Genomic DNA, 14,089 nt, shown 5'->3' with positions numbered 1-14,089 from the left:
TGAATGCATAGCCTTACTATTCAGGAAGAAAAAGGAAGACATTTAATTCATTGCCTCCACCTAAATATTGACATCGCCCATGTACAGTGGGTAGATGTCACGGCCAGATTCACTTGGCTCCCAGCATGGGACGATGAATTAAGTCCTGACTTTGCCTGGACTGGGAAGTTATCATCCCTGACAGCTCAGCAAGCAAAGTATGTTTCTTGACATCATTCCTGAAATGAATCACTAGCATTAGAGGGCCCATTCTTCTAACATGTCATGCTCTGGGAAGGTTGCTTACTGCAGAATTGGCATTAGAGCTCGAAGGATGTTGGAATAAAAGCTGATATTAGCCATCTCATAGATCTTAACAGCACTCTTGCTATTTAAAAGGCTACTTTTTTTAACATTGTTAGGTGTTGGGCCTCAAAATTTACTTTTAGCAGTCAGGAGATGCAATCTCAGCTCCTAAAAGTAAGAACACTTCATCTCCATCTCAGCCTAAACACACACACATACACACATGCGCGCACGCACACACACACACACACACAATATTTTTAGAAAAGGAATAGACTAGTGCTACAGTGATTTTTATAGCATTTCCTATTGAGGAAATTAAAGAAGGGAGGCTCCCTCCTTCAAAAAGCATTAAACGGAGTGGGATTTTCTAAAACAAGACAAACTCACCTTCTGTTCTTATTATATGGTGTGGCAGAGTTTGAGGCAGGACTTCTCCAGACTCAAGATTCCTTAGCTTTTGAACTTTCCTTGAATTATATGTTGTAAGTAAGCCTGCTTCATTAAAAGCTGTCGTATTTCCAGGAGACTGTGAACACCTTGAATGCAGCAATCTACCATCCTGGCAAAATAAAGTGCTGCCTACCCCATGGTCTTTCTTTTTCAGGTTTCTAAATGATCCGTCAAGGGTTGTGGACTCAGAGGCCGATGTTGCTTGATGACTATTTTCCTGTAAAAGTGGCATTTCCTTTCTGGACCCCACAATGGACATGACCTTTATCTCGTTTTCCTGAGTTAAGTGGCAGTTACAGTATCCCTTAGTGTGGTAATTTCTTGCCCCATGAGCACACAGGGGTTCGTTGAAGGTTCTGCAACAAAGGTTTTCTGATGTGTGTTCATTTGCTTTGCCTTGTTGGAGTTTCCAGTTAAATACAACTAAACCTAGGCAAGTGAGACCAACAGCTCCTATGACAAATAGAGAGACCATTAAAAGATAACATCTTGGGAAGAAACATATAAATCATCAAATGTAAAAACCACAAACATAAAGGTTAATGGCTTGAAAGATATCAGAATGGGTAGGAAGTCCTTCACCATTTGGAAAATATCAGTTCAGACAGAGGCTACCATTGACAATGTTCTGCTTTCCAATTTGGATCTTTATACATATTAAAGATTATAAGAAACAACACCATCTGGAATCTCTTTGGTAGGAAAAAGGACTGTTTCATGAACTGAAATTCATTTAAGATAAAACAGTCCCTGCAGTAACATTTTTTCTGTCTATGGCACCTCCTTTTACGAACTCTCATAATAGAATCAATGACATCTCATCTAAGACTGCCTGGTACTGTCATTTCATGTTCTATGTAGTTTTTCCTCTGAATAAAATTGCAAGATCCAGTGTTTCTCGAGCCCAGATGCTGACTCTAATCTGTTTCTATTTCACTTTTTCCTATCTTGACAAATGGCATCCTCAACCACCTAAATGTTCAAACCAATGTCCCTGAGTCATACCCTTATTATCTATCACAGTGATTTCCCTTGTTTCTTCACACTTATAAGTGTATTATTGTGTTTATTCATTCATTTGCTTGTTCACAGACTGTCCTCCTCTGCTACAATTAAGCACTGTGAGGCAACACATCCTTTTAGTCCTGTTCAACATTCTATCCCCAGTGTCCACAACTCTGAGGCAAAGGAGGCAGAAATATTTATTATATATTCTTAAATCAACAGAAGGGATTCTGTTTATGAATTCTGATAATGAAATCACTGGTAATCTAATCTTATAAATCCTCAAAATGTGATTAGGAAGACATGGTGTCAGTACAGATTGAGTAAAGAGATCTGTGTCCTAAACCCACATTGCCTGAGGACGGTGCCCTTTTCTGGAAATGAAGACAACATTCCAGATTGTCTGACTGGCTACGCTATGCCCAATTTTATCCCCTGGAGACTATATTAATGAAAACATATTTTTTAAACTTAAATAAAAAGAGAAGGTATCAGGTCATGATTGTTTCTTTTGTGTGTGTGTGTTAAACATGAAGAACACAGAGAATAGCAGTTTCTGGTAAAACCCTCAAACCATTGTATAGTTTACCATATCTTGAGCTCTTAAATCTATTTTAATTCATTTGCCAACAATACACTCTCGGAAAGTGCTCTTAACATATTGAAGCAATCTAAGGTACATTTTTAAAAGCTGTAGCAAAATTATGTAAATAATAATCCTTTCATTGACAGATTCTAGAGTTTGAATTATCCCAAGCAATGATTTTGGATTTAACATGTTAAAGAACATACTAAAAAATTAAAAACTGGCACCACTCCTTAACTTATATGGGTAAGAAAACTCAAGATTCAAAGCTATGTTCTGACACTTTTCTTGGTATTTTCTAATTCCTCTAACAATTATTTTTTCTCCTTTCACAAATAAGGATAACTGATACTATCCAGGGATTGAATAATATATGTGACATGTTTAACACAGTGCTTTGATATAGTAGAGTTCAATGAGCGTTCATTGCGATTTATGATTATGATTATGATTACTGAGCTACCATTGTTTAGGTTTTGCATTGCTCTATTGGTTCCTGAAAGACTCACCTATCAGGAAAAAAAATCCAAAAATCAATCATTAGGATGATATTTTATATGACTGGTGCAGTTAGTGGGCCAAATAATGAAGGAACAAAAGGGCTAAGTGTTCTTGAAGACAAGAATCAGCCATTGAAATGAGAGTAAACATAATCTGATTATAGGATACAGTTTCTCCTCTAATTGTGTCTGAATGGCAGGGACTCACTCACTCCCCTGCTGTTGATGCTAGGTATATATCTGTATCCCATTACCAGTCAGGTATGGTCACTTTCCATTAGCGTAGAAAGCAAAAGCAGCAAATGAAGCTTGTAGGCAGGCGAAACGTGCTATTAAGAAGCTGTTTGAATTTTCTTTGCCATGGGCATTGTTTCTATTTTTAAAAAGTATTCTAACAATCTTTCTGAGTTGGCAAGAGAAAAAGGGAAAATTAATGATAAGTTCTTATTGAAACATTAGAAACACGTTACAGCTTCATAAAAACTTTTTATCTACCAGTTCATAGCATACGTGTCAAGATATTAGTGTTTGATGCCAAATAACCATTTATTAGTTTTAAATTTACTGAATATAGCTATTTATATTCCTTTGAATTTTTATGACTTAGATATAGCTGAAGAAGAAAATGGACTCATAGGCAAAATTATAGTTCTAAGTGTTTTTCCTACAATCTAGAAGTATAGATAACTCGCCCCATGTGTACTTCAGAAAGAGTGGAATCTTAATGGAGCAAATTAACATTAAAAATCAGAGTCTTTTTAAAGAAGAATCTCTTCTCAAAGCACTATAATTTAACAATTATTTGATGAAAGATATATTAGCATGATAATTTCACACACCAAAACCTAACATATATGTAATCATATTTATAATTTATCAGAATTTATTCACGTATATTAAGCTCCCTCTCACTTTGACAAAACCTTTGGAATCTCCTAGAATTTGTATTCGTCTCAATACAAAAAAAGAACCGTTAATGTAGCTAAATATATTTCTGAATATATATTTCTGAAAACAGGTATAAAAGGTAACTAGAAGATATTAAAAATTGCTCTATTATAATATTTCCAAAACGATGTCCTCTAGAACACAAATTCAATGAAATCCTCTATGAAAAAAAGGGATCATGGCCAAATAAGTTCAAGAAATGCTCCATATCACACCTTCCTCTTAGAAATGTATAGTGCTCATTAGAAAATGAAAGGTTACGAGAAGTGCTGCAGTGAGTACACCTGTTTCACTTTGCTTAACTTAGTACCTTTTAAACCTATTTGAACCCCACCATCTATTGCCTATATGTGCATCTGTGTGTTTTTATTGGAATATCTATTAATTATCCACCAGTGCTAGTGTTCTAAGAAGCACATTTAAGGGAAACCTGTCTGCTGCCCCATCACTTATGTCTTTTATGGCAAATTACTTCTTAGTACATACGATTACTGACATAGTTACATGGTTTTTAAAAGAATTTATCTTCCTAACATTTGAATTTCCTTCCGAGTGAATTTGATTACTGCTGATGGTAGTTCCATTGTCTATACCTGATGCTGGTCTCCATCTATCCTGATTAAAAGTGTAATTGTCAGGAGGTAAAAATACAATCAATCAATTCACTAGATAACTGTTATAGAATAATGACTTATAGCACATATTTAAAATACGTCAGTCTTGGATGCCATTTGTTTGTCTCTGGTCTCTCTCTCTTTCTCTCCCTGCCCCCTCATCACCATGGTTACCCACAGGTGCAGAGGATTTCACCATGCACTGAGAGCATAGGGGAAAACACACAGATTGAGCTAGATAACTTAAGAAATCTCATGCATCTTTGGTCTTCAACTAATGACACTAAGTGCCATTTTATGTTATTCATCCAGTGAGATGCAATGATAGCTGACGCATAGTTTAATAAATTTTAAATTACAAAAAATATATAAAGAATTGCATATTATCCTCCCCTTAGTTGGTCTGGGGAAGTATGGGCAAAGTTTACATAGAGTTGGACAAATAGAAATTTTAGAAGAATTCAAATCCCCCCAACAGGAGGAAAACCAAGGCACAGAGAAGTTAGATAATGTGTTCAAAGTCACACAGCCAATAGCAGAGCCAGAATTCAAACCTAGGTAATCCAACTACACAGCTCATTTATTTAACTACTGTGCCATATAAACACTGCAGACTGAGATATATGTGATTGCCATAGTAGCATCCTTTTGTGCATCTGTGAAAGTCCGCTGACTCTTACTATGTGCCATGGAGAAGCACACAAATGTAAGTGCCTTGCGGAAAGAGTCTATGTCCCATCAGTTTTTAAATATCTATCACCTAGTGTCATAACAAATGCACCAGTACTCTTTGGTGAAAGGATGGTTGATGAAATGTAAATGTTATTCTTGTATTACACACAAGGAAATTAAAGTCTAAATAGCAAGTTAACCTGTTCAAGATCACAGTGCTAGTTATACCAGGACTGGAGCTCTTGAATTCTGGTCCAGGGCCCTTTCCTCTATTTTAGACAGCTTCCTTGAAACAGGAAATTCTTGCAACTTGTGCTAAATCAGCTAATATCCTCCCCCATCTACTGGCAACCTCTCCTTTCCATGAGCTTGGCAAATTTCCCCAAGTGTCTGAGATAAGCATCACTTAGCATGCTGCAAAAATATGGACAAGTGAAGAGAAAAGAGGAGGGCACACTTCTCCCCGGCATACCTGCAAAGCCAAGGACAGTCAGCAGGGCCACATCTTGTCCTGGGAGGAGGGGACTTCTGTCCTTTAGAACCAGAGTGAAGTTGGGAGCTTTGGGATCACAGTTGGTCTCAGACAGCCTCAGCACACTCTGTGCAGCTGCCACAGCTGCGGTAGATGGCTGACAATTTAGGTCCTTGGCATTCCTGAGCGTGTGAGCAGAAGACTTAATGTAGTTTCTTAAAAACCGAGCAAGGGGATGGAGATCACAAGTGCAGCTCCACTGGTTCTTATCTAAGCTCAGATGGATTAACTGCTTCAGTGGAGTAAAAACATCCGGCATGTGGGCTAACCTATTTCGCGAAAGGTCCACTTCCTGTAGTTGAGGCAGGGGCCGGAAGGCATCTTTCCCAATGTAGGAAATAAAATTGTTGGATAAATCCAGATGCCTGAGACTGTGGAGATTCGTGCCTCCAAAAGAACTGTCTGTGAGATTAGTGATCTGATTCCCATCCAGCTGGAGCCGGGTCAGGCCCCTTGTGTTTCGGAACCAAGACCCTCGTAGGGTGCGGAGAGCATTATTGCTCAGCACCAGCACCTGCAGGCTGTGAAGCTTGCTGAAGGTGTGATCAGTGAGCGAAGAGCTGGATATTTGGTTGTGCTCCAGCAACAAAGTCCGCAACATCGTAAGGCCATCTAGGGCATCTTCCTGAACATCCTCGATACCATTTCTGCTCAGAGAGAGCAGGGCAAGATTAAACAAGAGAGACAGGTTGGTGCTCTCAATAGAGGACAGATATCCATCAGTGATGATTAAAACCCTCGTGGTCATAGGGGCTGCTGTGGGCAAAAAAGCACAGACTAGATGCAGGATACACATGAGTGGGAGGGCGGGGGTATGGTGGAGAGCAGAGAATCAATATCCTCTAAGCAATCTTATCACCTGGGTAAAAACAGTAAACAGTACACAACATGAAAATGATTTTCTGATTTCTAAATTTAAGGGGAAGCTGGCTATATATCAAAATGATGGATTTTTATATTCTTTGCTACTGTGACATGTTTGTTTGAGAAACATAAACCCATCTGTTACTTTAGATGTCAAAGTTAATTCATTGTTTCAGATTATCTTCATGGATGTTATTTTGAAGGTGTCTTTTCAGGCCCTCCCTCCAAGGCTGTGTACCGGCCTGATCTAGCCCTGCAGATCCAGTACAGAGTCAACTAAGAGCTGAGCCTGTGTCTGATCCCCCTAGTCAGTGTTCTATAGCAATTTATATTTATGCTGTGAAGTCAATCATCTTTTCTCCCAAACATAAAGGTGCATGTTGGGGTGGGGAGAGTGAGAAGGAGCACTGGTTTCTGCTTTTTAGCCCCAGGCTAAAAGTTGGCAACTTGGTAAGGATATATATTCACTCCAGACAACCCAAGTGTCTGTCAGTGGGGTTCTCATTATAGTCTGGGCCATCTTGGCGTCCTGTCTAATATCTGTTCCCTCCAATGAAGTCCATCATGTGATGACAGGTGGTACTCAGGGCTTCCAACTGTTAAATCCCTTCACCATAATCACCTCAGAGCTATCACTGCTCTGTCATTAGAAATCAAAGCATTTTAACTCAATAAAGATGTATTATAATCAGGAGTTATTGTAACACATCTTTACCATGCTAAAATTGTTTTGACTGCAAATGACAGTGTCATAAGGATAGAGGAGTCCATTGTCACTGGGAGGTCTGCAGGTGATATTAGAACAGTCAACCACAGGGAAGCAAATCACAAATCCCTTAGGAAATTCAGACTGCATCGCAGAAACAAAGAGATTAAAAAATATGTAAAAGACAAAAGATTCTCAGAGTGCCTTCTTTTGAAAGAATTGTTCTCATCCCTGCAGCACAAGCAAGCTTAAATCCTGGTAATTTTTTCAGCATTTATGATTGATTATTTGAATGCTATTCATTCTGGCCAGTTCGGCATTTTGTTCCTCTCGTCATTGTTTTTGATACGGGATGAAGGAGGTTTGTTTTCATGGGTTCTCAGTCCTTTAGGGATTTGCTGACACTGAATGAGCAGGCTATTATTTCTATCAATTACTTCTTGTCTAGGTCTAGAAAAGAAACCCAACTACCAATTCATCCATTTTGTTCTCTGTAATTATGAAATCTAACTTCACAAATGTGGTGTTCTGTAAATGAGAAGGATGAATGATATAGAGGTGCAACAATGTAGATGAGAAATATTTGTTTCTTACAGACATCAACTATCTCTGATCAGGAAAAATAAATGTAGTGAAGTCAAGAAATCCATTTTAGATGGGGAGAGTTTAGTGTTAAAGCATTTTCAATACTGATTAGAAACAATATACACGTCAACTATCCTTGAAACCTTCTCTCTCCTGTCAAGGATGGTGACAACATCTACTTCCTAATTATCAGAGTCATGGAATTTTAGAAATGGAAGAAATTATCCTCTTCCACTCTGTCGTAACTCAAGCTTGTTTATGGAAATTTTCCATTGGCAGAGCTTATAGCTTGTTTATCTCTTCTTGGATATCAGGATGTAAATCACATTCTCCTCAAATTTGTTAATAAGGTGTCTTATTAAATTGTTGACTTAAGCAAGCAATATGTAATGAATACAGGCAGTGTATCTTGTTAGCATTTCTACAGCTCATTTACCACCAATAAAAAAAGACCAGACTTTCAAAATGAGACGCACTTTGATAATAATCTGTTTCACTGGTACATCACTTAATCTTACTAATGCTGCACGATTGCAGTTCAGGTTTCTGATTCATTTATATTTCTTCCAGCTGGTGGTAGGGTTCAAATCTGCACAAAGTATGTACAAAAATATAATTAAAGTGATATATTTGTTAAGTGTGTAGCTGGATAAAATGGTGATATTCTTTTGCAATAGCAAAATATCTCAATTACTTCTGAAGGTCTTTAAATAGTTTTGATTGAGACCATCAGGAACAGGAAAACAAAATATTACCAGTCTCTTTAGTCATTGTTTGAAGCTTACTCATTAAAGGGTTACCTCTTTTAAGCTGAGCCCAGAGAACAGTCAGTACAATGAAAGGTACGGCAACCAATTTTCCAGGTACACTGAGCACTGCTTTGTAGAGTTATTAGTTTTATTACCTACTATATAGGTTAGCTGGTGACAGAGGGTTACATCTTTGGTGCACACCACACATGACTCAGGGCAAGCTGCCACCAACTGCAACATGATGGCGAAGAGTACCAGCCATCCACCTGAAAGGAAAGTAGACGGCAATGTATATCATAATGTTGGCATTTACTATGCATTATTTTAGTACATACAGCTCATGAGGCATTTTGGTAATTTCTGCTGTTCAATAAGCATCTTGGTGTTCTCTTAAGATGCCAGGTAAACAACTACATTCCTTAATTTGCATAGAATTTAAACCAAAATGTTAAAGCATTTGACTATAAATTCAGAGAGCTCACATCCACGGCATATTTATTAGTATTTTGAAAAAATTAAGTTACTTTGCAAAACAATATATAGTTTGTAGTGCTTTCACCAAACATTATCTTACTTAGTTCTCTTAATTCTGCAGCCCAATTAGAGACTAAAGAAACAGCTCAGGATTGTTAGTAAACCATCGTAAATCACATAGCTGGTAGTTTTTTAACCAAGTCTTAACTTTCAATCCAGTGTTTCTTCTAGTATGCAAAGCTCATCTCAGGCACTGAGTTTTACATGAGTATAACTAAATTCTTACTCCTTATAGATTTAAATGCCACACCTAGGGAGTGAGTATGAAGTCAAGATTAAACTCACAAGCTCTACTTAGCTTTGAATTCAGCTCTGTTTTTAGTGACTATATTATCTTAGAAAAAAATGTATCTTTTTGTTTTTTGCATAAAATAGAAATAATAATAAATTCCTACAGTACAGAGTGTTATAAGAGTTAAATGGGTACTCTAAGTGTTTACTAAATGTTAAATTTTACCATTATTTTTAAGCTTTTTCAACTCTCCAGAGAAATATTTAACATCACTTGAATTTTATGTTCAAAAAAGACAATTCATTTATAATGCCTTCACTGGTTGATTAAAAAAAAAAAAGGAGCAAATTATAATAAAACCCTCTACCTATAAGATAGTTTGAGAACAAAATGAAATGTTGAAAAAGACATAAAATGATTAATTCTATTATTTATTCAACAAGCATTTGTAGATCACCTTCTGCATGCTAGGCACTCTCAGAGTACTGGGCATAGAGCAGGGGCTGACAAGACCCTGCCTTTGGGAAGTGTACTTCCTATAAAAGGACATAAATAATAAACAAATAATATAAAATATGTATTCAGTCATGTGGTGATAAGTGCTATAGAATAAATAAAACAAGAAAAGGAGAAGATCACATTGGCTTGAGGGCTCTAAATACGGCGAACAAGGAAAATCTCTCTGATAAAACAACATTTGAACAATAAGCTGGAGAAGGTGAAGGCATTAGTGTGTCAGGGTGGAGAGAACCCAATGCAAAGTCCTGAGGGCATGAGGAAGTTGGTGTGGCCAGAGTGGAGTGTGTAAGAGGAAGAATAGGGCACAGAATCATAGGAGCAGGTTGTTGTATACCTTAGAGATGAACGCAAAGATGTAGGATTTTAACCCAGATAACATGGGAAATAATTGGAGGCTATAGTGAGTGGCATTACTTGGTCCGATGTACATTTTTAAATGATCATTTTAACTACTGGGTTGGGAACATACTATTAGATAAGCAAAGAACAGAAGTAGCAAAAATAGGAGACAATTGTAGTAATATAAGCAAGAGATGATGTGGTGTAGACCAGGATGAGAGAGATAAGCATATTCCAGATGATTTTTTTAATCATAATGATGCAATTTAATTTAACAAATTTGAGCTCATTTAACCTCTCTGATGGAATGTGCTAGGTGTCTAAGAGTAAATAAACCATTGCATCAAAGCACTTTCTAGCTAGTGATAGACATGTAAATACTTATCTATAACACAAGGAGAAATGAAGTAAATCTAGACGCAAGTGAATAATTATGTTGTGGAATAATGTGGATGCTTTAAGAAGGATGTAGCTTGTGAGTTGGGCTTTGCAGAGTGCAGTGAATTTCCATGGGCAGAGAATAAGCATTAGATAATTCCAGTCTGAGAAAACAGTAAGAACAATGCCCTGCATGGGGCAGCAGATCTAATCTCAGTTCATTTATTTTAGCCCTACCTGACTGGTTAGTGTGCCTCATGCATGTGTGGTTCAGGGGCCAACCAGAGATTTAGGTATAATTTACACATAGATTCCAGGGCTTTTACCAGGATCCCCTCTCATTTTCTACTGCCTATTTGTAATAAGCAGGATTCTAAGATGGCCTGTAAGATTCCTTTCCCCTGGTGTACATGCCATGTAGAATACCCTCCCCTTCAGTGTGGGCAGAACCTGTGAATATGATGAGATATTACTCCCATGATTATGTTTCATCATATAACCAGAGGAAGATTATCCCAAGTGGGTCTGACCTAATTGGGTGAGCCCTTCAAAAGCAGAATACGTTTTACAGCTGGTCACAGAGTAGGAAGTCAAGCATGTGCCCTTGCCAGTCAGGAAAAAAGCAAACAGCCATGTTGTGAACTGCCTATGTGGCAAGCAGCTGTAGGTATCCTCTAGAATTTGAGAGTCATTTCTGGGCAACAGATGGCAAGAAAACAGACATGTGTCATACAACCACAAAGAAATGAGTTCTGCCAACAACCGGTGAGCTTAAAAGAGGCCTTGAGCCTCAGATGAGAATCACAGTTCCTGCTGACTCCCTGATTTCAGCCTAGTGAATCTCTGAGCAAAGAACCCGGCTAATCTATACTGTACTCCTTACCGATGGAAACAGATAATAAATGAACATTGTTTTAAATCACTAGGTTTATGGTAATTTGTTACAAAACAATAAATAATACACTCCAGTTGCCCTGAATTCTGTCCTCTGGTCCTTCAAACAAGCAAACCATCAGAATTTTAACTGTTTCCTAAAATGCAGAAGTGGTCTACCCTCAGGCTAAATGCGAGAGAGAGAGAGAGAGAGAGAGAGAGAGAGAGAGAGAGAGAGGTGGGAAACATACTAGTTCCTTTCTTCTAAGTGACTTACTCTCCTCCAGGATCTACTTGCTTTTATTAACTTTCCAGTGCCTTCAGGTAGCTGTCGTTTACATTTTGTCCAGAGTTTCTAGTTGTTTTCTGTAGGAGGGTTGATCTAATATAAGTTACTTGATCATTCAGATTCTGACTGGTAAGATCAATATAATTTGCTGGTATATTAGAGGCAAGAATGATAAAGAGAGTAGTCAAAGATCATCACTTTTTGTTGTTGTTGTTGCCTCTGCAAGTAGAAGGATGGAGTTTCCATTTACTGAAATGGGAAAAGCTATAGATATAATTAATTGCATGTATGAGTTTAGAGTTCAGGAGAAAGTACTGGGCTAGAGATAGAAATCTGGGAGTTGTTTTTTATCAGCACCACGCTCTAACCAACTGAGCTAACCGGCCAGCTGGGAGTTGTTTTTTAAAAGGCATGAGGCTGAATTAGCTCCTCAACAAATTAATTCTAAAGAGTAAAGAGACTCAAAGACTGAGTCTTGGGGTGATGAAAAGCTTAAAGATAGGAAAGAGAGATGAAACCAAAAAGGGAGGCTAAGAAGAAGCCAATGAGCACAGAAAAAAAATAAGAAAATGGTGTCCTCAAAGCCAATTGAAAAACGTGTTTCAGGGACAAAGGAATTGTTGCTTGTATTCAATGCTATGCCAAGTGAGATGACCACTGAGATGTAACCATTGAATTTAGCAACGAGGAGATCTTTGTAACCTTGGCAAGGGCAGTTTCAGCAGTGTTGTAGGAGAAAGCTTGATTAGGATGGATTGCAAATGGAAGAAGGGGAATTAGGACCACAAATTTAGATAACTCTAGAACATTTTTGCTGTAAAGGTAAACAGCAATGAAACAGTAGCTTGAAGAAGAGAGGTTAAGGGTTTTATTTTGCTGTTTGCTTTTAAGATAGGAGAATGTATAGTATGTCTGTATGCTGGTGGAGATTAAACAATAAAGAAGGAACATGAATGATGCAAAAAAAAAAAAAAAAACCAGATGAGAGAATTATTGCTGGAGCACACAAGTGAAGGAGTTGGCCTCAGAATTAGGCGAAGTTCATCCATAGAAAAAAAAGTGAGGGCAAATTATGTAGGTCATAGGCGAGTAGGTCAATGTAGTAGTGGGAGCTAGAGGTTTGAGGAGAGAGAAGGTACAAAATAGTCATCTGGAGAATGAGAGAGTTAATGGGCTAGAAATATGTAATAGGCTCTCTGAGCAGTACTGACAGTCTATGGGAGGTTAGAGGGTCAAGATTTTGAAATGAGACAGGCAGAATTGATTCAATAAAGGTTAGGATTCTTTCAGTAGTGTACAAAATGCAAGATGAAGCCAGAGAGTTGAGGATGTGTGCAAGGGAGTGATAGTTGGAAGTGAATCTAATGATAAATGTTGATGAAATGTAAGATAGGTAAAGGGAAAGTGAGTGACAGTGAAAAGATGATGAAATGAGCAAAACAACAAGTAAGGAAAAAGATCGACAGATGGGTAGGTAGGTAGATAGAAGGGTATCTACTTTAGGACATATTTGGAAATGCTCGTAATATAAAGCTCTTGTTTTGTTTTGTTTTGTTTTAAGTGGTAAAATGGCTTCCAATTACCAGTGTGATCCAAGATTGTTGGAGTCGGGTTTCTAGAAAAAGTGAGCTAGAAAGAAAGGAGACAGCTCAGAGAGTTGTCTGATAAAGATTGAGAGGTTAAAGAGCATGGAGGGGTGCAGGCATTGGTCATGACAGGGTCTAGGGTATAACTAAGGGGCTGAGTGACTAAAGGAGTTTGGAGGACAAGCTCATTGGAGAAGAGTAGGCAAAGGAACCCAGAGGTCAGGCTATTTTAATGATCATTTGCATGGATAATAAAAGTACAAAGAGTAGTGATAGAGAATATGAAGCCAGCCAGTTTTTTAAATCCCCAAAGAATGAGGGGGTGTAGCTAGACTCTGGTGGTATAGCCTGACAAGCTGGTCATGTAGCCTGACAAGCTGGTGGTGTTTAGAAGAGAAACCATTTGGAAGTAGCAGTGACAGCAAGGAAGACACAGGATTTTGTTCACCCTACTGCTCCCACTGCTCCCACTGCTCCCACTGCCCCCACCAACCTAGAGATACAAGGAGTATGTGAGAGGAAACAGCTTATAAGGGAAGCAATGTTCTCAGGGGTAGGCTAGATAGTAAGGGAGAAATTGTTCTACTAAGAATCTAAATTAGTTGGTTACTACTCCTGAATGTTAAATTGGGCTCTCCCACTCCTGGCAGTGAAAGTTTCATAAAGGGAGAAATGATAGGATGTATGGTTTTAGGATCTGACGAAAGAAGACAAATAATTTTCTCAAAAGAGGTCAACATTTTCTAAAATTCCAAGAATTTTTCCAATAAATATTTTTATCTCTTGCAACTGGAACAAAGCTTGAAATATATTTGGAATAAACTTTTTTTAACCAAA

General features: G+C 37.9%; 2 protein-coding genes across 14 annotated transcripts in view; one reads left to right on the top strand and one right to left on the bottom strand.

The window, feature by feature from the left end:
• TNNI3K (TNNI3 interacting kinase) overlaps positions 1-14,089 on the top strand; it is a 301,864-nt gene that overhangs the window by 231,514 nt on the left and 56,261 nt on the right. The window contains exon 22 of one of the 13 annotated variants that reach the window (XM_045368815.3): positions 893-2,242. The exons of the other annotated variants lie outside the window; for them this stretch is intronic. Coding sequence (XP_045224750.1) covers positions 893-904 — 12 coding nt within the window. The 3' untranslated portion in view covers positions 905-2,242. Of the gene's footprint in view, positions 1-892; positions 2,243-14,089 lie in introns of those variants that run through there. 13 annotated transcript variants of the gene reach the window in all.
• LRRC53 (leucine rich repeat containing 53) overlaps positions 1-14,089 on the bottom strand; it is a 42,937-nt gene that overhangs the window by 4,990 nt on the left and 23,858 nt on the right. The window contains exons 2-4 of the mRNA XM_045368827.3: positions 8,655-8,768; positions 5,536-6,351; positions 676-1,191 (exon numbers count right to left, since the gene is read on the bottom strand). Of these exons, the coding sequence (XP_045224762.1) occupies positions 676-1,191; positions 5,536-6,351; positions 8,655-8,742 (1,420 nt within the window). The 5' untranslated portion in view covers positions 8,743-8,768. The remainder of the gene's footprint in view (positions 1-675; positions 1,192-5,535; positions 6,352-8,654; positions 8,769-14,089) is intronic.

Source organism: Macaca fascicularis, chromosome 1 (genome assembly GCF_037993035.2).
Source record: "Macaca fascicularis isolate 582-1 chromosome 1, T2T-MFA8v1.1".
Taxonomy (NCBI): Eukaryota; Metazoa; Chordata; class Mammalia; order Primates; family Cercopithecidae; genus Macaca; species Macaca fascicularis.
Note: the sequence above shows the minus strand (reverse complement) of the source record. Positions and strands in the feature narration are given on the sequence as shown.